Source organism: Ciconia boyciana, chromosome 5 (assembly GCF_034638445.1).
Source record: "Ciconia boyciana chromosome 5, ASM3463844v1, whole genome shotgun sequence".
NCBI lineage: Eukaryota > Metazoa > Chordata > Aves > Ciconiiformes > Ciconiidae > Ciconia > Ciconia boyciana.
Window position 1 is genome coordinate 82,901,799 of NC_132938.1, and position 27,233 is coordinate 82,929,031.

General features: G+C 51.5%; 4 protein-coding genes across 6 annotated transcripts in view; all 4 read right to left on the reverse strand.

Moving 5' to 3' along the window:
* Positions 1–5,167: 5,167 nt before the first annotated feature.
* Positions 5,168–7,049, reverse strand: LOC140652267 (C-X-C motif chemokine 2-like). The gene is made up of 4 exons (XM_072862786.1): positions 6,741–7,049; positions 6,033–6,168; positions 5,599–5,682; positions 5,168–5,486 (listed from the first exon to the last, which is right to left on the reverse strand). The coding sequence occupies exons 1-4, from the start codon at positions 6,802–6,804 to the stop codon at positions 5,348–5,350; spliced, it is 423 nt and encodes a 140-aa protein (XP_072718887.1). The 5' UTR covers positions 6,805–7,049; the 3' UTR covers positions 5,168–5,347.
* A 76-nt stretch (positions 7,050–7,125) lies between these two features.
* On the reverse strand, positions 7,126–9,529 carry LOC140652499 (alveolar macrophage chemotactic factor-like). 2 transcript variants are annotated; one of them, XM_072863380.1, is made up of 5 exons: positions 9,445–9,529; positions 8,099–8,195; positions 7,751–7,880; positions 7,500–7,583; positions 7,126–7,395 (listed from the first exon to the last, which is right to left on the reverse strand). In XM_072863380.1, the coding sequence occupies exons 2-5, from the start codon at positions 8,160–8,162 to the stop codon at positions 7,371–7,373; spliced, it is 303 nt and encodes a 100-aa protein (XP_072719481.1). In that variant the 5' UTR covers positions 8,163–8,195; positions 9,445–9,529; the 3' UTR covers positions 7,126–7,370. The 2 variants fall into 2 exon arrangements, with proteins under 2 accessions (XP_072719481.1, XP_072719482.1); XM_072863381.1 differs by lacking the exon at positions 9,445–9,529 and adding an exon at positions 9,034–9,077.
* On the reverse strand, positions 9,176–11,584 carry LOC140652498 (C-X-C motif chemokine 2-like). The gene is made up of 4 exons (XM_072863378.1): positions 11,461–11,584; positions 10,993–11,122; positions 10,176–10,259; positions 9,176–9,631 (listed from the first exon to the last, which is right to left on the reverse strand). Exons 1-4 carry the CDS (start codon positions 11,549–11,551, stop codon positions 9,619–9,621), a joined length of 318 nt encoding a protein of 105 aa, XP_072719479.1. The 5' UTR covers positions 11,552–11,584; the 3' UTR covers positions 9,176–9,618.
* The window catches only part of CCNG2 (cyclin G2), a 44,153-nt gene continuing 27,912 nt past the window's right edge, over positions 10,993–27,233 (reverse strand). Inside the window, exon 9 of one of the 2 annotated variants that reach the window (XR_012042832.1) lies at positions 10,993–11,122. The gene's annotated coding sequence lies outside the window, so the exon portion shown is untranslated. Of the gene's footprint in view, positions 11,123–11,616; positions 11,737–27,233 lie in introns of those variants that run through there. The other variant, XR_012042833.1, reaches the window with a different exon arrangement.

Genomic DNA, 27,233 nt, shown 5'->3' on the forward strand with positions numbered 1-27,233 from the left:
AAATGCACTTCCGAACTTCCATTACGCTGTGCGATTTTTTTTTAAAAAAGTTATTTTAACAGACATTGCACAAAACCTCTGGATTTAAAAAAAAAAAAGAGTCTTGTTTATGTTTCAGTCGATGCACATAACCGGGGACATGTTTACCCGCCTTTCACATGTCTGGCTCCCTTCCCGTTTTCCTTCTGGTTTTTTTTTTTCCTTTCCCGGCAGGAGCAGTAAGGGGATTGCGCTTTTTTTCCAGCCGAGCAGCAACGCCGCTCTCCGTAGCGATTTTCTGCTCTCAGAAGAGAGGGAGCAGGGAGCAGGCAGCCGTCAGCCTCGCGCGTAGGATGAGATCCCTTTTGGTAAACATATGCATCATCCAGATGGCGATGCTAATTTTCTTTTGACCCAGATGGAGGCTGGCGGTAGGGTGTTTTCTAGGGGAGAGGGAGTAATACGAAGCGAAATATCCCTAACCTTAAGCAGAGATGGATGGGAAACCGTCCGTTCTCTCCATCACTGACCCTCGGTTCCCAGCACGTCGCAGTGCCCTCGCAGCCAACGCCTGGGAAAAAAGCTCTAAGTCCTTTACTGCTCCTCGCTGGCTTGGTTTGCTTTCAAAAATACGGTGCCTGGTGTCAACTTCTAAGCAACAGCACTGCCTAAAGCAAGCAGAGAAAAAAAAATCCAACACCCTTCTACAAGCAACTTTTTAAAATTCAATATGGTAAATCTGTTAGATATGGGGTTTTGTGTGTGTATATATATATAAAAAAAAAAGAGAATTTTGTACAATGTAGCTGAATATTTTTGTTTCCTTATTTCAATGTAAGGAGCGTGAACATTTGCGTACCACACGCTGAAGTCAGGTATGGCACAATGGGGTCTGAGACCAGCTTTCCTTCCCATTTGCCTCGTTAAAAGCTTTTGTCGTCTCTTTCTAGCATTCGTTGAGAAAATATTTCATTTTATCGGTAAGCTTTCTCTGTCTGTTGGAAGCCACTCCTGTTCAGTCTGCAGACACATTCAAAGTTGCATTAGTCCCAAGTCCTCGCTGTTCTGTGTTTTACAGACTAGAAAGCCAAAATCTTTAACTCTTAACCTTTTCAGAAGCACTTGCCACTGACCTAACGTACCTTCAAAACCGCACCGTGATCTTCAGCGTTCGGGTAACGCTGCGGGTGGCTGATGGTCTCCCACCTTGCTGGCTTTGCTGCGGAGACTCCTAAATCCACGTTCACGCTCTTGAACTTCCAAGGCCCACTTTACAAAGATGCTGAGCATCTGCAGCTCCCACTTAATCCTGAATATTGGGCTTTTGGAGACCAGCTTTCCACACCCGGCTCATGAGACATCAGCTCCGAATCGTGAGCGAGAACTTGAGACCTCAAAGGTTCATATCACTTGTTTCTCTGGAGGTTGGTTTTGGTGAGGTGGCGGGGGGAAGCCAAAAGGGCTTGTTGAAATTCAGAGTTTCTCTGTTAATTTAGAAGACAGGTTCAGGAAACACTTTAAGGATTCCTAGACCAGGAACTCAGTATTGTTCTTGGTAAGGAGCAGAAGCCAGAAGTGGCAGCTGGTATTAAGATCGGGTTTAAACCCAGCAACACAGCAGCAGTTACTTCATTTCCACGGTGCATTTTCAGCTTCTAGCATCAAAACCTTCCTTTGGCATGAAACTTGGCATAGCGAGGTTGAGTGAAAGGTCTTTTAGTCTTATCCAAACCAAATCAATAGCCTGCATTAAGAAATATCACACAGATGTGATACGCACCCTCGTACTGGTTTAAAAGGGAGTTTAATCGCAAATAGCAGTTGTCCTCTCCCCAGCGAGCTCAGCTTTATACGTAATTACGATTCCCCTGTTCTTGGCTTCTGCATAGATATTTTTTTGTAATGGTAATGAAGATCTAAGGCCGGATTTAAAGCTAAGGAAGGACCCTCTCCCTGTCGTATGGGGAGATGACTGATCTGAGCGCATCCGTATCTGGCACGCTGGTACACCAGGCAGCAGCAGGAGGTGCTTCAGCTAAAATCAGGCTGTCAACATAAAAGAGCAGCAGGTCGTTGTCCTACTTGGTCACCACAGAGGTGTGATGTTTTTCCGGGCGATCTTTGCAACCAAAACTGCCCGGTAGGAAGCGAGGCAGCATACAAGACTCGCCGAAGTTCGTCTTGGCTTCAGAAGCGGTATGGTTTCGGCACCAAGCACGCGCATTGAAAAACCTAATTTCGCGTGTCCCAAAAGGAGATGAAGTGCTTGGTCTTGGAGGGGTTTTACCCAGGGGGGCGGAGGACCTGCTTGGTTAGAGACCGGAAGAGAAATGAGCCCTAGGTGCAGAGAGGTTTGGGTTTTTCTGACAGACGCTGTTATTAGCTGACTCTCTCCATCTCATAGTGAGGAAAAGCATCTTGCGCTATGCGGCTCATCAGTTTTTTATAAGATTACAGAAGTATAGTCACGTACTTTCTCACCCTTCAGTGTTCAAAGGCGGCACAAACCCCAAGAGAACCTGGTGGAAACCGTTCATGTCTTAAGTCTCTATGCCAAGAATCAGCCAAGAACTCACTTTAAGATTAAAAACAATTTTAGGAGGAGATTATAAGGCTCTAGATCCAGGCACAGCTCTAAGTGATACAGCATCTTCTCCTGTGACCACTCTTGGCACTGACACCGACCATGGGTTTGCTTTTCCTCCAGGAAACAAGAGCAGGGACAAAAAACGGAGCGGATGAGGCAGGCACAGGCATTGCACCATCAGAAAAGGGACAAAATTAACACCTTTAAAGAACTCCTTCATCCTAAGAGAAATGATTTGACTCTGTAAAAGGTAATAAGAGACGATAAAGTTTGCTGGTTTGGCTATGCCCGAGGATGACGGACTTCAGGGCTACAGTTTCTTGGAGTATATCTGAAGATAGGCGTGAGGATAGAGAAACGCTCGGGTACTTTGGTACTTTAGGGTGTTTTAAACAGCGTTGATGGCAAAGCACGCCAAGTGATATGACTCTTTCTCTTTTTTCCCTCCCCTCTGCAATCGTACGGTGTGTTTAGCTTGCAAAATCTCTCACTGTTTGAGTGGTGAAGGTTTGAGTGATCCTGGTACTTGGTCTTGTCCTCTTTGTTAAACAGTTCCTACAATTTAGGCATTCACTGAGTTTGCATTTGTCTGTAATTGTCTTTGTTCCAAAGCAAAAAAAAAACCCAACCAAAAAAACCCCTCCTCACGGTGGCTTTCTTTACAAGTGACATGTTACATGACTTCGGCTTTGTTTTCCATTTTTAATTATTGCATCGTGTGTTTGTTTGCTGAGCAATTAAAGTGTTTGTGTGTACCATGTTAGCTAAATACGCCCTTAATTCATAAACTCACAGGCTGGACCGGAGCAGCGGTGATGGGAACCCGGGGTCCCCCTCCCGCCCCATTTCACGCTGGTTATTTTGGGAGGGCAGGGTTTTTTTTTTTTAGTTGGATTTCTTTCTTGTGTGTTGTCTTTGCAACCGCAAGGTCCTGTCCCTCAAAAGATGGAAGTGCACGTGGAGAGGGGGGAAGCTGCACTGTCACTCCCGGCCACGCTTATGCTAAAATTTTAGGGGGGGTTTACGTCTCATTTTATGGAAATGGTGGCTTCGCTTTAAATCGAGAGCGCGCTGGGCTCTTGCATGGGGAAATTGCTGCCTGCAGAGGCCGGAGCCACTGCTGGCCCCCAGCCCCAGTGTTGCCTCGCCTGCCCCGCGGCAGCCCCGCAGCACCGTCACCAGCCGGGGGGCCGGGGGAGGCTGCCTTCCCCGCCAGCCCTGCCGTGGGCACCGGGCAGGTCTCCCAGGCAAACAGCTTTGCAAAGTTTGACACCAGCCCTAGGCACCGCGCTTGCAAAAGCAGCAGCCTTCAACCGAGACCTGAGCAAAAAAACTTGAGTAACTTGCTTATTCCGTGTTTCCTGTGAGCATTAATAGTAAGAAACCTTCTCTCCAGCTCTCTCCTTTGCTCTTACAAAAGGTTCCTTTGTTTCTCTCCCTCTGAAAGAACTTGTGTTTTGGAGAAAGCGCCACGCCACGGTGCGATTCCTGCCGTAATTATACTTTGCAATGAAAAACTCACCGAGAAAGCGAATTCCCATCGAGTGGGGACGGCGGGGACCCAGGCAGGGGGAAGACCTGCTCCCCTGCACAGACCTGGCCTGGACAAAATAACGACGATGACTGAGCTAAGCAGCCTTGCCTTTCTGTAACCTTAGGGCAGCTTGGGAAAGGGAGGTCCTCAAAACCCTGAACTGTTACTTTTTTTTCTTCCCTTTTTAATTTTTTTTTCTTTTTTTTTAATTTAAACACACACACCTGCACCATGGAGATGGGGTACTGCTCACACATGATGGATAGGGCTAAATATCTGCTTGTTTCTTCCCACCTGTGTAATTTTATTTCCTTCTGTAGGCAATAAACGGCCCTTTTGCAACCACTCTTGTCCCCTGCTGTGGTTCCTGAGAAGCACAGGGCGGGAAGGAGGGGGACACGGGGACCAGCTGGGTCTTCCACAGCTTGCCACTGCCCTGGGCCGCACTTTTGGCATCCAGGGTGGTGGGGTGGGTGACACAAATTCCGTTCCTACCCCTTTGGGGAAGTCCCCAGACCTCAGACGCCCACTACCAGCATGGCCAAGCCCGATTTTTAAACGGTGATAATTTTGTGCAGGGTTGCAAGTCACATCTGCGTCGCCTCGGTCCACGTGGCCAAGGGACGTCGCTGTGCCATACCGGGGTCCCTGCGGGGGAATCCCTGCATTTCCTATGCCAGGAAAATGGGGGTCCACGGAGAGAGCCTCACCCAGTCACTGGGGAATTTCCCAGTATCTCCCCTTTCTCCTGCGCTTGCACAACTGGGAGCCAGCACCGTGGGGCTGCAGGGGTCAGATCCCATCCAACTCCTGCCAGCGTCCCACAGCACGACCCGCTCTTCCCAGGAGCTGTCAGAAAAAGGCACAAAAACTCGGGGCAGAGGAAAGGCGGCGCGTTAGGAAGCGCCCTGCGGCAAAGCGGCCGAGGGCTTCACGGTGCCATAGTCCGGTCTAACTCCCCCGCCCCCCAAAAATCCCAATTTTTACACAAATCCGTGCAGAAAGAGCTGGCGCAGCCGGGGGGGGAAGCACGCTCATCCTTTTATTGATGGTGCCCGGGACAGGTTGCCGTTGTGTGCAGGAACAGAGGGGAAAGCCTTTTTTTGGGGGGGAGCAGGGGAAGGCTCCTACCCCCTGCCAAAACCCCGCGAGCAGAGCAAGCGCCAGCGTTGTGCCGCGAAACCAGGCATATCTCGGCACGGAGGGCTCATATCACTGCTGTCCCCGGAATAAATAACCGTGGCTGGTTATTTGTTACTGTATCCGGACAGAGGAAGAGACGTGGCGGGAGATCTGCGAGGGGGCCAGCACCACCGCTCCGCTCCCCCAGCCCACCACGCCACTTCTCGCCGCAGCCGCGCCGCCGCTTCTTTTTTGGTGGCGTTCCTGCAGATTGGGGGGGAGGAAAGAAATGAAAATAAAGCAGTCAAGAGGAGGGGATCGTCCTGCCAATACGTTTGATACGCCGCTTGTTTTTCGGTCGCTGGGCGTTGCGTACCTCTGCGTCAGCTTGTGGATGAGCAGCTGGATCCAGGGTGCCTCGGGGGCCACGCAAACCTTCTTGTTCTTCCTCAGGGTGAGGCTGCAAGGCAACGAGACCCTTTCAACCCCACGCACACCGCTTCCCCAAAGTTTTTCTAACCACGCTGCTGTCTGCAGAGAAAACCCCTCTCGCCCCCCGGCGCGGTTACGAGCAACACCCCCGCCACCCTTGCTGGGAGATGGACGGGATTTTTTGGGCCTCGACCTTGGCTCCATGAGCCACGCTGGGGGTAACCCCAATTAAAACAGGCAGCGGCATCCCACGCCTGCACCTTGCAAGAGTCACCGCAAGATTTGGGGACTTCAGCGAGGGTGCAAGCGCCCACGTATTTTTGCACTGGTACGTGAGCAAGCCATTTGCAGGAATGGGTTTGCAGGCTTTCCACTCACATGATCTCCTTCCTCCTGCAGTGAATACCCGGCGGCGTAACGTCGATGGCAAGGATCAGCCCCAAGTTGATGACCTGGGCGGTCGATTTGATGCACTTGCACCTCATGTTGGTCAGCAGGCTCTCCAGTGACAGACCTGCGCCCGAGAGCAGCCCACACCCAGGTCTCGGCCCCCCGCGGAGAAGGCAGATGGGGACACCCCCCTCCTGCTGCCACCCCCATGCCACTTGTCCCCGTGCCACCGTCCCATCCCCTCCCCGGTGCCCACAGGGCCATTTGCAGGGACGGGCTTGTGTTAATGTGGTTTGCAGTGGCAAGCAACGAGAGCAGAGAGGCTGACGCAAGGCTAATCCCTCCTGGCAGAGTCTCAAAGCTTTCTTTTCATGCATGCGGAGGGACCTTAGCTTCAGGGTTTGAAATCTTAACCAACATTTTATGAATTAAACCCGTCGCCCACCCACCAAGCAATCGAGTATCACGGGGGTCTTGAAGAGAAGCAGCTTAAACCCATCAGGCAAATCCCTCCCGGTCCCAGGCATCCCCCTCCAGCTTAGCCACCGGGTTTAAAAGAGAAACTCAAGCTCAAAGATAGGCAAGAGACAAATTTAAAAGCTTAGAGGAGCCCATGCTCGGCCCCATCCGGGGCAGCAAGGCCTTTGCCTAGGGATTTGGAGGGGGGAGACGGACGGACACCCCAGCATCACTCACCGCCCCCCGGTACCAAGTTGCTCAGGAGCAGGGCCAGGGCCAGCGCCGCCGGCAGCAGCCGCATCCTCACTGCCCACCCCGACTAGCCACGGGGGCTGCTTTATAGCCAGCCCCGCTGGGGATTTTGCAGGCTGGGAAACGCCCCGGGGAGAGAAAGGAGCTGCCTCGCGCTTCGACTTCCCTGCTGTTGCTTCCTCCCCGTCACACGTGGCCCGTGCCACCTCCCCGCCAAAAAAGGCGGAAAGCACCGTGGCCACCTCCTAAAACCTCCTGCTTGCCCCATGTTTCTCGGTGGAGAAACACCGGTGAGCCCCAGGGGTCTTGCTCCCAAGCCCCTGGCACGCCGCAGGAAGGGATGCAAGTGACAGGGACTGAGGGCTGCTGCTTTTATTAGACCCGATAGGTTGTGCCCGAAGGGGACAGCCAGCACATGGCCACCGGGCGGGAGGGTGGGCTAGAGGAGACCGGCATTTTCAAGGGCTTAAATGCATAAAATGCAGAGGAGCTTTTGGAGCTCAGGGCATGACACCGCAGCGTGCTCCCCTCCGCACGGGGGCAAGGCGACAGCGGGATGGGGGGGGTCCAGTTTCAGGCTCGGCACATCTGGCCGTCCCGCCGGTGGCAGCTTCCTCAGTGGGGAGCCTCTTTCTTCCTCCTGCCAAAAGCAGAAGGGGGGGAGAAACATGTGAAGACCGGTCCCCACGGGATGCCCCCGGTCCCGCCGGGAGCCCCTTTCGCTCAGGGTGGAGCGGGGCTTACAGGTTAGGGAGGTCCTGCAGCAGTTTCTTCACCCAAGGGCTGTCAGGATCCACACAGACCCTCTCCAGGCTTCTTAACTTAATCCTAGAAAAAAACGCGGGGTTTCAGCACTTCCCCCTCCTCCAGTGGAGGGGCTGAAGCGGCCGAGCCCCCACTGCGCTTCCCATAAAGAAAAAGAGCACGAAACCGAAATAATTCAGGGAGAATGGGGTGGGGAGCAGAGGGCTCGTACCCTCCCGGGAGCCACTTACACCACCTCCAGGCGCCGGCAGCTGCTCCCCACTGGCCGGATCTCGACGCTGCTGTATTTCCGTGGGGAGATGAAGGCCCTGGTGGTCTTGGCACAGCGGCAGCTCAAGTTGCCGTTGGCTTCCAGGAGAGCTGGAGGGGCACACGGCCGTGGCTCACGCATCGCCTGAAAACCCACCGCCATCCCCAAAACCCTTTCTGGGCAATGCATCTCCCCCCACGTCCCACCAGGATCACTGCACCCACTTGCAAAAGAGCCTCAGCGGTATTTAAACCCTGGAGATGGCAGCGGGATGCTGCCTCCAAAAACCTCACCCCCCCCTCCAGCATCCTCCCCCCTCCAGCCTCACCTGCATCCCCGGGGCGGTGGGTCACCAGCAGCACCCCCAGCAGCAGGGCCACCCACGCAGCCATGCCGGCCCCATCCCCGGCCCTGGCAGCATCCCCCTATTTGAGCCGGAAAATAGGAGAAGTGAGGCGGCGCAGGCGGGAGGTGTGTTTTGCCCGTCTCTGTTCCCTGCTGACGGCGCTCGCTGAGTTTGCAACACCACTGACAAAAAGCGGCTTGGAGCTTGGCGGGGGCCCGGGCTTCCTGAAAGCAGCTTCGTTTTCCCCTTCCTATGAAGCCGGGTCTTGTAAAGATATTGGTCATTTCCCCCAACGCTTCTTCTTAGCCCACACAGCCACACAAGCCTGGAGGTTTTTGGGGTGCTTTCTTCTTTTGCACGATCAGATATTACCCATTTCTTCTACAACCAGATTTGCCCCCTGCAAGGCACATCCCAGCCGGAGCTTTGGTGGCATTTGCTTTTGCTCTTTCCCGCCGGGACCGATTATCCCAAAACTCTGCCAAGCGACCTCGTACCCATCCCCTATATTTCCTTATCGGCCTTTATTGCTTTCAAAAGCCTTACAGCTGCCTGCAAAGCCCAGCCCCATCAACAAACACTGGCGCTTGGATGTGGGGTGCATTGGCTGTATCACCCGGCTCCCTGCCACCAACACCGTGCCCTCAAATCAGCACCGAGGGAGACAACAGGTTATGCCGGGAAGGAACTTTGCTTCCCACCGGCTGTGCCGGGGCTGCCGGACCCTTGCTGGCGGTTCAGGGCTGAGACATGCACCCATCCCAGCTACCGTCGCTGCCTTGGACAAACCTTTCCCCACCCCTGTCTCATTCCTCTGCGTAAAAGGGGTTTTCACTGTGCCTGGCACACGCCTGGGTGCTGCCCTCATTCCCCTGTCTATAGTAGAAATACCTCACCTGACGTATATTCAAACGCACATTTTAATGCCTGCGGCATATCTGTGAAAGAGCATCAATACAAGAGCGCCGGATGCAAATGACATTAAATTCAGCTCCAGGAAGGCTACGACAGCGGGGTTTATCAAAGCTCTGCTGAGTTTCTTCAAAGCGAGGAGATCCAGGGAATATACAACAAGAAGAAAAAAACCCTGAATTTTATTTGACTTGAGCTCTCAGGACAGGGCACACCACACTGCGTAATAAAAAACCCAGGCACGCACTCCGTCGATGAGTGCTTCGCACGGAGCGAGTCGCTGAGTCGTTCCTACAGAGACGGGAGCAGCCCCTGACAGAGAAAGGCTTCACAGTCTACAGGCAAGTAAATAAACGAAGGGTTCATATTCACGCTGCTCCACGGACCGAATGCAGGGGGGAATCACCCCCACGAACCTGCCATGGGGCTGGGGACAGCAGCCAGCCGCCCTCCCTGCAGTGGCTGCCACCGGGGCTGGAGACGGGGCTTTCGGGAAGGGGGGGAAGCGAGGAGCGGCCAGGTTTGCACGCCTGTGCATCATCTGCCAGCCTGTCTCGGGGCTCCGAGCGTCAACTTCCTTAGCAGGAAACTTATTTTTTCTTCCTGCAAAAAGCAGAAGGAGGAGAAACGTGTGAATGCAGAAAAAAGCAGGGTCCTGGGGGAGGAAGCTCCTGCCCCAACTGAAGGAAGTCACCACCATTTCCTCGGGGCAGGCATCACCCGCAGGGACATGTCCCGGCCACCCCTCTGCCATGCCACAAACCCGGGCACGACGAAGGAGGGCGGCTTTCCCAGCCAAGCGTCGACACACTATTGCACTCGCAATGAGCAAACCCTGCTCCTGCCGTTCCCTCCCCCCCACAGCAATTTTTTTTTTTTTTTTTTGCCAAAATTTTTTACAGAGGTGCGGCACCGTGCACAAGCTGGGGAGAGCACGACCCACGGATGGCAGCACCAGCATGCCAAATGACCGAATGCTGCTTCGCACAGCGAGGTCTCACCCCTCATCGCCTTGGGAGTGGGTCCCTTGGCCCCCCAGCAGCCCCCCGAGAGCCCTCGGTCCTGCGACTGCTCCCCAGGACCGCAGATGTGATGGGATGCTGTTCGGGGCTACCTGAGCCAAAGGTTTTTCATCAAAACAACTTACGTGCTAGCAATACGCTTCAGCAGTTTCTTTACCCAAGGGGCCTCAGGATTCACGCAAACCTTCCCTGAAGATTTTAATTTAATTCTGAAATGCAAGGAGAGTTTACAAGCATTACCCTCCCCTGCAAAGGCAGGGATTCGAGCAGCCAGAGCTGATCTGCAAGACTCGGCTTTCATTTGCAGCGCCAGCAGATCACAGCAAGCTGCAAGCGACAGAGGGAAGCCACGGGACGGTCAGGAAAAAGCAAGATGCAACACGTTCCCGTGCGGAGCAGAGACCGTGCTTGAAGCCCAGAGGTGACTGCTCAAAGACAATTTTCTCTGTAGATTTACGAATCTATCAACGCCAAGCAGTTAAAGAAATCTTACACTTCTGCTTAACACACTGCTTTAATCAGGACAGGAGTAACGAGATAAGGGCTTGACCCAAGGTGCTGTTTGCTCTCAGGGGTATTGCATGTCAGTAGTGGGAAAAACTGGTTAAGGCTCATCCTGCCTTGGTGCCCAAGGATGTGCTTCCTCCAAACAGCCCCATAAACACGCTCCCCACTAAGCACCAGCATGAGGAAATCATGCTTTCCCCTGCTGGAAAGGCTCATTTAGGTCCTGAGGAGCTCTGGCAGGTCAGCTCGGCTCTGATGTTTCTCAGCCCCGAAGCGTGAGCGAGCTTGCCGGCATTTTTGAAAGGCTTTAGTTTTCAGGAAAGGAGCAGAGAAGCAGGCTGGGTGCGGAAGAAAAGGTGCAGCGCTGGCCCACGGCACTGCGGGAGCCGGAGGAGAAAGCAGGTTTCCGCTCCGCGAGCCACCCACGGCACTTACATGATCTCTGTACGTCTGCAGGTGCTTCCCACAGGTCTTATCTCAATGCTTTCGTATCTCTTCGGACTGATGTAGTCCGAAGCTGTTTTTACGCACCTACAGTTCAGGTTTCCGTTCACCTCCAGGATGGCTGAGAAAGAGAGAAGGTGGCAACTTAGAAACGGCATTATTTAGAGATGCAGCAACTCCGAATCTCTTAGAGAGCCAAAGAAATTGTCCCTTTCCATGGTTATCTGTGCCTCTACCTCGGTACCCTGCTCTCACACAGCTCCTGAAAGCCGAACCGGGTCCTAGCAAAGGAGGACGGTCATGGTCTTGCCTCGGCTACGAGAAAAACCCTGGGCTAAACAGCCAGGAGGAGTCCCTGTCTCCTCCGGTCCCTTTCGGCGCAGGATGCAGGTGATGCCCACCCGTCGCGAAGACCACGGCAGGCTGGGAGAGAGACCTGCAAAGAGACCAGAAGCTCACCTGCGCTGGCCGAGTGGGACATCACCAGCAGCAGCAGCAGCAGCCACGGGAGCACGAGGGCTCCTGTCCCCCCCGCAGCCGGCGTTCGCATCCTGGCAGCAGGCTCAGCCCAAGAGAGCGTCTGAGGAACGGGGTGAAGAAACACCCCTATTTATTCGGGAGGGTCACGCTCTGACACAAGCGGCAAGATTCAAACTTCAGCAGTCACATATCACCAGCAGACCGCGAAGAGAGGTGACGTAATTTCTCGGATGGTCCCCGCAGCCGGGTCAGAAGCTGAATTTGCAATATTTTTGATTAAAACCAGCCATTGGGACGAAGTGCATATTTGGATTCCCCACGCAATCTTTCCCACACCCTGTTTCTGATTAGCTTGGTCTGTATAAACATCACCCTTCATTCCCTTTAGCATTTACCCCTCGACCACAAAAAGAGCCCAGATTAAAATCGGAGCACAAACCCCAGGTAAGCAGGGCTTTTTTAATGCACTCAGATATTTACATATTTCTTTCTTTGGGCTATAATTCCCCCACGCTATTTTTGCTATCTCTTACATCAGCAAAAATGCCTAGCACCGTACCGTGAAAAAATAATAAAGATCTCTGCTATACGTTTCCACTCAGACCCTTCAGATCTAGCATTTCGCTGTACGAGTAAAACACCCAGGAAATGCAAGAGATGACTGGTATGGTAGCACCAGCAAAAAGCAAACTATTCCGACATCTCTGCACATTTGTGACTAAGTGATAACATGCACATTTATCAGCAGCAACTTTCTTGGTACCAGCGGCCTGGGAGTGAAACACGGATGGATGCCAGAGAACGGCAGGAGGAAAAGCAACGGGGCTGGGACGGACTCAGGGATTTGCGAGGGTGAGACCTGAGCTCGGCCCTTGCGGTGCTGGGACTGGAGGGAGAGAGGCTGCAGCCCCGCTCTTTCCCTTATGAACGCCTCGCCGTGTTATGTCCAGAGTGCCCTTCGATAACGTAGGGATCAAATCCCCATCTGGATGCGCAAGGAGCCATGGGGCGGCACCAAGGGTAGCTTCGAGGGTCTCTTTTAGACTGGATATTAGGAAATTTTGCTTCCCTGAAAGGGTTGTCAAGCACTGGAACAGGCTGCCCAGGGCAGTGGTGGAGTCGCCATCCCTGGAGGTATTTAAAAGCCGTTTGGATGAGGTGCTTAGGGACATGGTGTAGTGGTGGGCTTGGTAGTGTTAGGTTTACGGTTGGACTCGATGATCTTAAAGGCCTTTTCCAACCTATACGATTCTGTGATTCTGTTATTTGGCCCCATTCAGTAGCCCGGTACAGCACTTAGGACCTGAAATAGTCTGGGCTTAATTAGAGGTGTCCTGTGTGCTTACCGTTTCAGGAAAAGCAGCTTTTATGACGTTATCAGCTCAGAGGTGCAGTGTGCTGTGCAGTCAGCAAGCCAGTTCTCCATCATCCATGGCAGGGATAATCAAATGGTAGCGGGCAAACTACTGATACCAAAGTAGACACGTACGTGGCAGTGAGAAACCGTAGGAGCATATAGAAAGGGAGGTCAGACCACGCACATCCTTACAATGCTGTAGAGCCACATGTCCACAAGTCTTTATTCTGGCAACACGGAGTCCTCCAGGCCTTACACACCAGGGAATACGCTGCCCATTTTGGGGACCATCGGCTGGTGCTTGCTGCTCCACGCATCTCACAGCATCTTTTGGGTTTCTCTCAAAAAGACCATTGAAGGACTAAAGCAACGCATTCTGGCACGCAAGGGGTCAGTCCTGTAATGCCAACACCTTCGGCTCGCACACAGGATATTCAAGGGCCACCGCTGCGAAGCGATGGCTGCAGCAGCACCCTGCGCTCTTGGGTTTTGGTGGGACGGGGGCTGCCCTGAATAGGGCAAAGTCACCAGCTGGGAAGCAAAAGGGGAAGGGGACATGCGGCCGCGATAACGAGGCGAGGAGGAAGGAAGAGGGCAGAAGAAAAATGATGTGGTTGTGTGATAATGTTGTAATTTGGAGCTTTCAAATCACATCAGCATTTTATATAGTAACAAAATGGCAAACTAAAAAAAAGTCTTCCACTTAAACTGTAAGCTACTCATCTTTCTCTTAAAAACTTGTTTTTCCTCTGAGATAGGTCCAAAAGTCTTGTAAAGACCTTGTTCAAGAGATCAAGGTCAAAACCAGACGAGCGAGGAGTTTAACTCCCTGTACATCAGGGTAGCAGGGAGGCCAGGGACAATTTCCATGAGCTGTTCCCCAAGTCCTATGGAGGGAATGAGACCCTTGCTGCTATGGCATTGAAAAAGGCTTTAAAAGTGGGTTTTGTTCAATACTTCCAGAGTTTTCAATTTCCTTGCAGAGTGTTATTAGAAGGAGCCCAACCTAGGACTGGTTGAAGTGGTTTTGCTGGCTTGTGGCAGAGGTCTCTTCAAAGAAAAGTCTACAAAATGGAGAGGAAGGCAGAGATCTACTGGAGAGATGACTGGTCACCTGCTCGAAGTGCTACGGAGGCAACACAGAAGTTTCAAAATCTTTCTGGAGTTCATGACTTCAAAGCGCTCCTGCTTTTATAGCTGTGGAAAACCAAAATAAGTGAAAGCAACTTTCCCCAGAGCTGCATGGCGGAGAGGACGGAGTCGGGGCACGCAGCCAGCGCTCCAAGTGTGGCTCTTCCACAACCGAGGAAAACCAACACCAGTGCTGGCTTAAGGAAACTGGTGTGGGAAGAAGCTACCCCTGGGAGCCATGCAATGGACAAACCAAGATAACTCATGAGTGAGATCACGCCCCAGATTTGTGGCTACAGGGCAGGTGTCTATCTGCCATCTATCCCAGAGGAAAGCAGGAGCTACAGAAGCATGTTTTGGCTGGATGGATTTAGAGAGGTGGCTTTAGAGGGGTCCTGGGTGACCACTTCGGCCACAGCAACCTCAATTTTAGCCCGAGGCAGATGTTTGCCCCCAGACCTATGCAAGACGGCAGGTGCTTTCACTGAGGTTGTCTCCTCTAGCGACGTGCTGCTTTGTGCTGACAAGTTCTTTATGCCCGTCCTCGCAACATTTCTTCCATGACAGTCATGGTGCTCATTAACTCACTTTGCACCCAGGACGAAACCCGCACGTCCCTCAGGGGGAGGACAGGAGGGCCTCCTCTTCATCGCGAGCACCGAGGAAGTTGTCCCCTCTGCAGAGGTGGCTTTGGCAGCAGCTCCCGTCCAAGTAGAACAAGTCAACGCTGCTGGGACAAAATAACATGCTGACCCTGGGACTGCGGGGAAGCAACAGCTATCATGGCATCCTTTGGGCAGGCAGTGCTGCCCAAGAGCGTCCCTGGCCTGGCCCAAAGCACGGGCTCAGCTCGGTGATTTCAGGCAGCGGGGTGGCATGGCAGTCATTGCCTCCGTGGCTACGAAGACGAACAGAGCATAACCAGCACGTCCCTTTTGGACGTGCCCTCTTGATTCATACCTAGATGCAGATTTTCATACTGAAGCCCAGCTCTGGCTCCATCTCTGAAGTGAGGCACTTGGGTTTCCCCAGGACGCCGGGGTAGTTTGGTGAATCCCCACTGCATCGCCCCAGAAGACGTGCATTTGCCTAGCTGGTCCTCAAGCTGCGACAAGTTTCTGCTTCGGGTAGGAAAAACGAAATAAATGTGGACGCGGCGAGAAAGGAGAACTTGACAGAGATACTGTAATCCCAGGGTTTCTGAATCGTCTTGGTAGTAGTCACGGTGCTTTTGATGTATGACTAATGTGTATATTGATAAACATTGTGGTGTTTTCTCAGGAAGGAAAAGCTTGCAGTCATTGCGGGTGGCTAATATTCGTGCATGCTGAGTGGTAATTCTGAAAAGGGAGAAGGAGGGTGAGGGTCTAGCCTGCAACTATATTTAAGCTAACCGCTTCCTGGATGCCAGTAATTCAGAAGAGTGGCCCTCACATATTGATCTGTGGACTTATCCAGGCCAGCAGCAGCTGAAACACGTCAGAAATATCCTAACAGCTTCCGTATTTTCTGCAGCAGCTGCACCTTTGCAGGCAAGAGTTTGATTTGCGTCATTTTTTATTTCTGTTATTTTTATTAGCTTTTTAAAAACTTTTTCCACCCACTGGATCCTCCAGGCATCCTTCCCATGGTACCTAAATCAGAGGCCTACAAAAATGTGGTGCAAATATCTCCCAAAGGCCACGACCGTGGCGGGAAAGAAGTGCTCTGCTGCGTGGCTTTGCTGTGCTTCTGCAGCCATTAAACCGCTTAAAAGCATGTAATTTAGTGGCATCCAGCCATAGAAAGCCTCAGCGAGGTCAAAGATTTCCTTGAAGACACTGAAAAACAGGTGATGGGAAATGAGAGGGGAGGTAGGTGAGCCGTGTGTGGAAAGAAGAGAAAAGCTCATGCTTTTTGGCAGAGGGAAACTGGAGGTGGAGGGAAACCGAGCCCCCTCTGAAAGATGAGGATGGAAAGCCTGTCGCAGCGTCTCCAAACACACGAGCCAGGGATGGAGCGAGAACTGGGTCTGTAACAACAAGGCAGCTTCAGAGATGAGTAGAAAATGACCTGAGCTAAGTGGAGCAGGAGGAAAAAAAAAAAACAAAAAACCTTTCCCGTGTTTGACCAGGATGGGCAGAAACCCAACCCTGACGTAAATGCCGTGGAGATGCCGGCTCTCCTGCCCTTCAGCGAGGACCCGCGTGCTCCACAAGCAAGCGCGTAAGGGTTCGCAAGAGGTTGCGTCGGAGACATCTGCAGCGAGCAAACCTCTCGGCCACGATGAAACCACTAGGTTTGTTTCGAGAGAAAGCGAACTTTCAGCACACCCCTCCTTTCTCCACCACTCACCCAGCGCTCCTTGCAGGAGAGAGAAAAACTGTTTTGGTTTGGGTTTGTTTTTTTAAATTACCCCCAAAACCCCAACTGCAGTGAATTGTCACCACTGTGGTTTGTGGTCCATCATCTGCTTCAAAGATAAAGATGCCTCCTGCTGAAACCTGAGGAAGAGCTGCACCTACACCTATTTCAGCGCCAACCAGTTCAGCACTGCATGAAAACCCGGGCAGAGGCACCCAGGACCCGAGCGCAGCGTTGGTTTCTCTCTTATCGTACAAAAGCGCATCTCAGCCGATTCATGCTGTGCCCATTTTCCAGCCCAGGGCTCCTTCCAGCCCAGCTGGGATGCTCTCCATCCCCTTGTGCCTCCTACACCTCGAAAACACATTCCCAACCAGCCTGTGTTCATTTAGCCATGTACAAAAAGAACTTCTTTAGCCCTTTTTTCCAACCCCGATGTCCCTTCTCCTGGTTGCTTTTTAAGAAGAATCATTCCCTTTACAGAACTGGCCTTCCTTTCTTCCAAAAAATTAGTAGCCCAAATCTGCAAAAAATAACACCGACGCAAGGGTACAGCCCCGGGGAAGGGAAGGACGGACCAGGACGCATGGGTCTCCAAGGCCCTGCGCTGGTGGTTACCAGCTCAGACGCAACTCGGCAGAGTTTTATTTGTACTCGGATGCAAAACAGACGGCGCCTACTGCAGCAGACGCCAGGTATAGAAGTGAAATTTCAACACGAGAGCACCAGAATTAGCCAAAGCCTAACGAAATCAGTCCAAAATCAGGTCGTTCAAACCACCTATCGAGCTCACTGTCACTTATTGTCTTCGAGCGAAGGTGCACAGAGTTGCTGGGGTCGTGGCATGGGGACATGTTTGGCGCTACCAGAGCGGTGTGACGACACCTCTGCTCTCCATATCTGCAAGCAGATGAAAAACCTACTATGGGCATCTTTAAAAGTAGGGCTCGAGTATTTGGTCTGCTTGAGGGCTCAATAAATGGAATGCAGTAAGAGGGAGCTTGGAAAGAGAACAGATAAGGAGAAAGGAGAAAGGCTCAGAGCAAGAACAAAAGCTTGATCAGGGTGAGAGAAATTAAGGGAAACTTTTAGGAAATGTGAATTCAATATTCCTGCCTCCCTGGTCAATCCTGAGTCAGAGGACCTCTGCGGAGCAGCAACCGGGTACTTTCTGCCGAAGGGAAAGCAATAGCACACGTTCAGCAGCATGTCAGAGCATGGCACCTGACCCCAGAGCAGGGACAGTTTCTGGGACATCCCGTCCACCCCAGCGATGCAAATGGCACCAAGCAAGCACAGGAGAAAATCCCCGGACTACTGTTCTAATTTGCACTCGCTGCTAGAAAAGCACGCTGGAGAAATACCCCAGCACCCCCGCACTTCTTCGCCTGAAGCTCTCGCTTTCTTTCAAACATGAGTTAATCCGAAATGAACCTAACGTGAAGCAGAGAAGCAGCGCTATTCCTCAAAGGCACGCCAGCAAAGCAGAAAGTGCCGTGCCGCCTGGCACGAAAGACGTGAAGAGGGAATGAAACCCCAGGGCTTTAGCAGAAAGCGGCATCAGTGTCGGTGGCTCGGCCGCGGGCCCTAGCTCCCTCTCTGCACATTTGCATGCGGGGCGCAGGAACCGGTCTAGACACTGCAGGTGCTGCCAAGCGAACGCCGTTAGCGATTTGCATAGGGGCTTCGTGCGATGGTGACGGCTCGAGCCCCTGGCATGGCAGCGAGTCGATGATGGGTTGAAACGAAGTCGGGCTGCGACAGGGAGGCAGCCAATAAATTGCAAGCCGGCGTGTTATAAGTGAGACGTGCCCGTTGACATGGCCTTGCTGCTCTCGTCCGCGTAGTTGGTGCAACTTCAACCCGATGTCCTCCACGTCTCCGCCGGCTGGCAGGAAGGTCTCTTGCTTTTAGCACTTCATTCTTGGGCTAGCGAAGAAGCGATCCAGGTCTAATTACAATGGCTAGACCAAAACATGCTCCTGGCAACTCCCCCAGCTAGATCTAGCCTGCACTTCACAAGATGGGAAGTTTCCACCAAACTCGAAGGCGGCCCCCATGACCCCCAGCGCCTTTCTCTGGAATAGAAAGAGGATGCTGCAATGCCAGCGAGGATGCTCCAGCATTTCAGGAGACTCGTGCAATGGGTGCTAAAGAGAAGCAGCTATATCAGAGCTGCTTGTCCTGCGGCACCGACGACCCAGCCAAGCCCACGGTGCCGGTGGGGGGCTGGGTATCAAGCACGTCACTGCGGCAGCTCAAGGTTTTAGCTGTCTTCTGTGTCTATGTACGCAATTGCACCGCTAGCTGGATGACTGGAAAAAGGAATTAAACCCAGGGGACTGCAAAGATATGGAAGAAGTCACGGGAGCTTTCACAGTTGGACCTTTCTGCCTATGACAAGGAAGAAAGAGGTGTCAAAAAATGCCACAAAGGCCAGAAATACAACAAAGATACTGGTATGGAAGCACATTTCCCCTCCGTACCTGAGGGAGCAGCCTTCTGAAGGCACGTTTGAATTGCTTGAGCTGAATTACATCCTATTTGGGTAACATCTAGGCAAACACTTGGCAATGGTCCTGCCACCAACTTCCCAAGGAGCGTTATGGCACGGTCTCTTCCTCTTCTCCTCAGAGTCTGACATCTCGATGAATGCAGCTAGAAGCTGGCAGGCTTGGTTAAAGCGGTATTTTTTTATTTTTCATTTTTCCAAATATTAGTGGTTTCCATTTTAGTTGAGTCAGTCATTAAGCTGTCTCTGCATTGTTCGGCTTGCTGAATAACCCATGACTGTTATTTCTGGTAGAGCTAAACGTGGTCTTGACCCATATTCTGTTGGTTAAGTCAGAAGAGAGTAGCTCATCTTTAGAAAAGCAGCACCTCTTGCTTTCTGGCTTGACACAAGCTTTCTCAACCACAACAACCGGCCTCCCCAATGGCACATCTCCGCTTCACACGTATGTTAGTGACTCATTTCCCAACAAATGTCATCTCTTTCCAGACTATCTGGGTTTGATTGCCACAGCGCATATGACATGTCTCCACTGTTTTCCACTTGTTCAAAGCAGTATCAACAGATCTTGTACTTGCAGTAGCTTGACATTTCCCGTCTGACCGAGTAACATTAAGTTTATCTACCCTACTTGCAAAGTTCACCAACTATGCATGAGGCCCAGCTCTCCACCTCAAAGCGGGGTCTCACCTGATGAGGTCCAGCTGGATTAAGTAGCCCAAAGGTGACAGAAGTTAGTCGAAGCGTTTGCAAATCCCTGTTGCCACAGGACCCACTTCTCCAAGTGGGAATTGCACACAGACACCACAGCCTGGTGCATTCACAGCCTGGGATGAGCTACCTAGAGGATGGGAAGCCAGCAAGGCAGGGTGACCAGCTAAATGGACCACGAGATGAGCCACAGGCCCACTCTGAAGTGACGAGATGCAGAGAAGCCACCAGGGCGCAAGTCCTTGGGATGCACAGCCGCCGACACCAAGATCTGCTCTAAAGAGCTGGTACTGTTTAAGTGGCACGGTCAAGGGAGAAGGACGTGCCCAGCTACCTTTGAGAGCCTCACCTGCCCCGTGCGGCGGGCATTTCTGTCTGCCACATCTACCGATGCCGCTCCAAGTCCTAGGCCTGATGGCAGCAAGGCGAAGTACGTCTAAGCGCGGTCTGGAGCACCAAAATGTGCTACTTTTGGAAGAGCCACATGGTGGGGCAGGAGAGGGACCGACGGCCTCAGCTGCGGACAGGCACGGATGAACGCTTGCCATCCTGCCAGCGTTCATCGCTGCTGAGGGGCTGCTGTTGAGGGTCACGGTGGGAGGCTACCCAGCTGTTAAAAGTTTATTGGGAAGGAAAAGGATGAGATACATGGGAAATGGATTGTGTATGGTGAGTGGGGGTGTCCCATGTGCAGGGACATCTCAGTCACATCCAGCCATGGCTGCTGGAGGGACCGCCGTGTGCCAGCCCTATCCACCCTCCCAGGCGGGCAGCGGCACATCACACCCAGCTACTGGGGCATGATGTTTTTGGCTGGGGTCCCAACCCCAGTGCAGCACAACACACTCGAGCATATCGCCTCTGCCATGAGGCACTTTGTACCCTAACGAACCAGGAACGGTCCCAAACTCGACCATCAGACTTGGGCTTATACCCAGAGTCGTTATTTTCATTAATGTCCACTTCATGTTTCGAGGCCTTTCCTTATCCCCTTTTTGCCAGGTGTCTCCCCACCTTTTCTCTTTGGGGAAGATGCTTTCCCTACATTTCACCCACAATCCACCACAGGAGTAGTTCTATTAAAAAAAAAAACCTAGCCAAGAGCAACTGTTCTCTAGCAGCGAGTAGAAGTGCACATGGTAAGGAGGGGAAATCCAGGTCTCCGCCGAGAAGGAACCACGTTGCTGCAAGACAGATGTCTTTTGGGGAGATGAGTAGCCCTCCCACCCCCTGGAAAGCCCCTTCTCAACCGTTTCTTTTGGACCCAGCACCCCTGAATCAGCACTTCGGACATCAGTGCCTTGCGCACGCTGCTGAACCAATGCAGCTACCCGGAGATGCTCTCAACAGAGAAGGAGAAACTCGAGTCCAACTTCTGCAAAGGATGTAAATCTCACCAGCTAAGAGAATCGATACTGAAAGGAGTTGTCTCGCAGCTAAAATAATCCAACATTGCTTCAGGTTGGGGGGGGTGGGGGGTGGGGATATGAACGAAAGGCTGGTGGAGCTCACAAATCATGCTCAAGGCTGGAAGGTCAGCAAGCTCTCGCTGGCCGGGTGGAAACGGGAGGCAGATGAAAGGGCAGCGCGCGGGGAGAGAAGAAAGGCTTAGGGAGATACTGGAAAGTGAAACCAAGAAGCATAAACCCATGAAACCATGAAATCTGCTTTGATCTTTCCTCAGCTTTTATCTCAGATGTCGCTCACAAAACACACACTGAAAACACCCTCGCATCTGTCGCAGGGCACAGCCTTAGCTGGATCCAGAACTTCCCCGAAGCTATTTGTGCATCTCCCCTCCCTTTCGTACCCCACCTTCCCGTGGCTCGGGTGACTGCCTCTCACAAGCGCAGACCGGAGCATCTCCCGGCTTGAGGCTGTGTTGTGCGAGAAAAGTTTTCCATCCCAAACCTGAAGCTTCCCGCCCCTGCTAGCCATGCGCAAATGGAAAACAGGGGAAAAGCAGTTTTTACCCGACCAGACTGATTTTTCAGGGGTACGCACCAAGGAAAGTGATCTCGGGAAGAAAGCTCCCTGCTTGATCTCAGCCTGCAGAAGAGAGGTATTCCGGCTAACTTTTTCTCCCGCAGTTCATTTCCCAGTGCTCCAGAAAGGATTAATTACTGCTCTCCTCCTCCTCCCACATTCATCTCAGCACGGTGATTTATTCCCTTGGGTCAGAAAGGACCATTACAGTCCCATCTGCATCAGCAAGTAGCCCGGACCAGCACGACACCTGCAAAGCATCGACCAGTCGGAAGACTGGGCATCCATCCTCTATGCACACATAAGGGACTTCTTCATTTTCATTCCTGACTCAGCCTGGTCCGGTCCTGTGGACCAAACACCCACTGGCGGCTGGCCCACATCTGCTGTCCTTCATCATCCCGTTTAGTTTCACCAGAAGGGAACTGAGTTCATGCCCTTGAGGGCCACTCCATAGGATGGAGCACAGCGCTGTAACTGGAGATGCTGGGGATGTTTGGTCCAAACCACCCACCCTCAAAAACAGAAAAAAAGAAACCCACCCAACCCTAGTGAGCCAAACTGGAACAGTAACGTACATGCACCCTGAGATCAGTTCAGCCCAAACTGCCTTATCACAGCGAGCCCCGGACTGTTTCTTCATTCAGGAGCACGTCACACCAGCAAAAAGGGAGAGAGGGGACCCGTGGAGAGGGGGAGCGCATGTTTTCTCTGTCCCGTGGATGTCGTGGAAGAGATAGAATCATAGAATTGTTTCGGTTGGAAAAGACCTTTAAGATCATCAAGTCCACCACTAAACCATGTCCATAAGCACCTCATCTACACAGCTTTTAAATACCTCCAGGGATGGGGACTCCACCACTTCCCCAGGCAGCCTGTTCCAATGCTTGATAACCCTTTCGGTGCAGAAATTTTTCCTAATGTCCAATGTAAACCTCCCCTGGCGCAACTGGGGAGACATTAGTAAGCTAAATAACGGCGTGGGTACTACAAGAAGCGATACAGCTATTTGCCACAACCCTGTAGGAGAATTCGGCTATCTCTCTTTACAATTGCTGTGTTAATCCCACATTTGAACACGACTATTTTTACAACAGGAAGGAAGAAAGAGGCATTACTATTCAGAGAATGAAAAGCCCACGCCGTACAAAGGACTGGATTAGCTTCTGGGGAAAGGCAAAGCGACCAGTTGTGAAATACCTGGCAGCAAGACCACACACGCCCTGGCCGCGTGGAGGAAAATCACACAGCTTGTGGCAATACACCCACGCCACTAATTCTGTCCCTACAGCAGAGCAGCTTTACAGGCTGCTCAATGAAGAGCATTACATAAGGCACATTGTGGGTTTTTTTGAGGTTCGTTCCCACCGTAGAAATGCATGCAAATAAAGGAGAACCCGATGTCTTGTCACGTGGCTTTGCCTTAAACTTCTGCAAGACACAATCCAGCGTGAACTGAGATGTTTATGTTGAGTCAAGCACAGGCGTCTGCACGTACGAGGAGACCGTGCCTTGCACAGCACTGGAGAACCTAAGGCTACGAGGGGTCAGTGATCATCGTAACAGCTTAAAAATCATCTGAGAGTGATTTTTAAAACCTACAAGGAAACAGAACGTCTTGGCATTTTGGGGGTATATCATCCCTATAGTTGACTTAAAACCAACGCCTAGCAGGAATATCTCCTAATTCCAACCCCTGTCTAAGAGAAAGAAAGAAGGCAGCTGCCTTGAGAAGTCAAAATACTGGAAGGAGCCAGAGAAACTGGTCAGACCTTCAAAACCAAAGGGGCACCAGGCTGCACCGGACCGCAGCCAGAGTAAAAGACATGCCCTTCCGACGTGCGTGCTTCAGCATCATGCCCTTCCAGCAGCCGTGCCAGCCCTTTGCAGACCCAAACACACGCCTGGCTGGCGCTGACGCCCGAATACATGTTTTTCTGACAAGGTGTGTATTTACGGCTGAACACACATGGCGTTGCGAATTAAGATGCTAATAGGGTCAATACAAAGTGAAAAGCTTATCTGGAGGTTCAGGGATGTAAGGCAGAAAGAAGTGCAGTGTCTGCTGAGCAGTGCGGATGAAACCTTTTAGTTTTGTTATCTCCTTTACACAGTTACAGCCCTGCTGCCTACTGCAAGGCTTAACAAGGCATTTAGACATGTTGTGTGTCTCCAGTCTCATAAAACCAGCCATACAAAACAGTCAAAAGGCACGCTCATAAAGGCCTGAAGGCAAAGGCAAGCATGACAGAGTCTGAAATACCTCTTCCGACTACGTGGATACTTGCTCAGGTTATTTTCCAGGGCCCAGAAGGGAAAAAAAGACATCTTGAAATACCTTTATTAAACAAGTGACCCTGCTATTCAGTCACTTGAACCTGGTCATTTTTTGTCCAAAGCAAGCAGCAAGCCAGTACCTCAGCAAACCATGAACTGCAGGCTGGATTGGACAAAAAAACCCCAACTTACGGAAGGCACGATGGGCTGCCCTGGGTGCAGGGTGGGAGCTCCAGGGCCAGCGGGCACACCCCGACCCCTCCTGCTGCCTCGGGGCGTAACGGAGACGCTGGCACGGGCTTTGCGGAGAGGTTCCCAACTAGGGGAACAACCTTTCTTGAACCAAAAAACCTATTAAATCGCACTGGCAGCCTAATTGAGGGAACATCAGTAAAAGTCTGACATAATTGATATCAGGGGAAAGTGTCTTTTGTTGGTGTCAATAAATATTTCCTCTTTTTCTTTCCTGCCAAACACACTCTATGGATCCTACACAAGATAAATGCCCACCCTCCCCTGCAGCTGTATTTGTCAGAAAACAGCCTTTTCCTTTCCTGAGTTTGCTGGTCCCCGCTGGAGATGCACAGATGGCTTGGAAGAAAACTACAAACAATATCCTGTAGAAAACCTGGATTCTTTAACACATCAACTACTTTGACAAACACAGAAATGTTTATCTTTTTTTTTTTTTAAATTTTTTTATTTTCAGGGTCTCTTTTTCCTTGTTCAAACAACAATATAAGAAGCAAAATTGCCAAAGGGCTACAACGTTTGCGCTTCACATTAGAGAAATATCGTAGATGAAGAGGAATGTGCCATGATCCAAGCTGACCCTCCCCAAATGGATCTGACTATGGTCCTGTATTAAAGCGCATTTTCCAATAAAATGAGGCCATGTTGTTCTGGCATCAGACAAATGGGACTGGGACTCATATCGACTTTGGCATTGTATTTCAGATCTGCATTTTAGATTCGTACTCTTTGCTAGCAGGTTGGTTTGAATCGAGTTTTTATTTCCCTTCTCTGAGGACTGCTTGGTTGTCTTCATGCACTTTATTCCAATGAATTGCTGCTTATACTCTGTTTTCACCCCTGAAGTTGCGACTTCACTTTTAAATGGCAAAATAAATCAAAAAATGGTAACGGAGATCTCAGCGTTATGCCCTTTCTCCGTGATGTATATATACATCCACTGGGAGACAGCTAGGGGCCACTAAGATGGCTTGGGGATTTAAGAGTCTGAATTTCAGCCGACAAAATCCAACCTCCAGTTTCCTGAACGAGCTACCGGACAGAGTGAACCCCCTTTGTGTGCTCACCCTAGACAACGAGGTCTCCCCAAAGCTTCCCCTTCGCTGATGGGGACTGCAACACCAGCAGAACAAGCATCCAAGGCGCAGTAACTGGAAACGGTGAGCCGGAGCAGAAGGACATGAAAGCTAGAAAGGGTTTTTCCTCTCCTGGATAGGGGATTTTCTTTTCTACAGTATTTGCTGAGGACATTTAACTGGATATCAATGGTAGTACTTGATATTTCACCTGGCGGTTTTGGCTGTGTGGAAGGTGGAGGTGGTGTACAAGGGAGGCGCTCGGAAAGATGCTTCCCGAACATAACACGTCTACATGATATATCACCTTCGCATAACAAAATGAGGGACTTTCCTTCTGCCTCTGAGCATGGGGCCGGGGAACGTGGGCAGTTTAAATGCCTGCCTAATGTACATACAGGATTTAGACTTGCCACGGCAGAAATAAGCTCTCTTAAAATAATAAAAAAAAGCACCAGCGAGGTTCTCCCCTTGCAGTGACACCACAGGATTCACGTACGGCACATCAGAAAAAAAAAAAGCCTTCTCCTTTAGTTTCAGAGCCATATTTGCTGTTTTATTCCATTGCACTGATCTTAAGGCACAGCTGTTGTAGCGAAGTGGTTTGTGCAACACATGTACCAATATCCAGATATTTTTTTTTAGCCCTTCTTATAGAAAGATGTTTAATCTTGTTTGAGGAGAGACCCAGAGGATGACTGTACTGGGTGAGATAGGGAGCCCAGTAACTCATTGTGGGCAGGGTCCAGTGGCGGATGTCTGGAGAGGAGCGGACATACAGACAAACACACACCAAAAATTCCCCCAGCCCCTTCCAGGGCCTGCACATGCATCCGTATTCAGCAGTTATGTGCAAAGCTGGTGTAAAGCAGGGCTCCCTGGCAGGCTCAGGGCTCGGCACCACTAGAGAGCGGCAGACACCAGCACCGCGGATGGCAGCTGAGCAAAGAAAAATGGAATGGGAAGGGAGACTTTCATACAGCCCGCGATCAGCCAAGTGTCCGGGTCTTAGGCAGAAGATCAAAGGCAACCAACTGTACAGGAAAAATTTTAACATCGTTGTAGGTGTTACATGTGCCTGCTGTCATCACGGAGGGTTTTTTTCCACTGCCCCCCTTAAGAAAGGCAATTTTCAGAAGTGTTTCTGAATCACCAGCTTGAAATTTTTTCCCAGTTTGTCATTTCTGTTGGCGACTGCGGTGCAATAAAACCGGAGCTGGCCAGTGCCACGGCATTGCCCGGTGTCATCGGACGCAAGTGCAGGTGGGTCCTGCACAAAGACCGGCATGCCCCAAGGAATGGGCAGGGAGATGGGCTGCAGCCTGGAAGGACCAAGCGACAGGGTGTCGGGGTGGGAATGAACAGAGGAAACTCGGGCCTGGGGAAGGAAAAAGAGAAGGAAAGAGATGAGATAAAAGGAGGGCTTCCTCCTCTCAGAAAACACACGGGTTAGTGCTCTTTGCTCAATTCCCAGGCAAGAGCAGTAGCAACCTGTGGAACTGGCTTGTCTTGATGTTCTGCAGCAAAGCACAGTTTAGGGTAAGGTTTTGGCTGGGGAGAGGCATGGAGGCATCCTGGAAATCTAGAAATGCAGGTTAGACCCTACAGATCCTGCAGCAATGTAAAGGGACCTTCATTTGAAGGCGGATCGAGGAAGACTGCTGCATAGAACAGCGATCACCCTGAAAGACGAGGAGGAGAAGGAGATGTAGACAGAAAGCCTTTGGTGTCCTGTGCTGCTGGGGAACTGGCTGAAGTCCACAGGGTGGGAGAGGAAAATAACCTGCAGCCAACGTATCGTCCCGGAGAGACAGAGCACTCCCAACAGGACGAAGTGCACAGGACCATCTGTGGGTGGAAAGAGGAGGCTGGAGAGCAAACCACCAGAAACAGAGTAATCACACAGCATCGTGCCTGCTGCAGAGCCACCGCAGGCAGTCGGAAAATGCCTCCCATACCCAGTCAGGGACAGGGAGAGCTTGCATTGTCCTGGGGAGGGCAGAAGGAAAGGGACACTCCCGTACAGCCCCACCATCCCCAACGCATTTAAAGGGGTCCCCCAGTTAGAGAGAATGGAAGCAAGCCCAGATGAGCAAACTCAAGATGA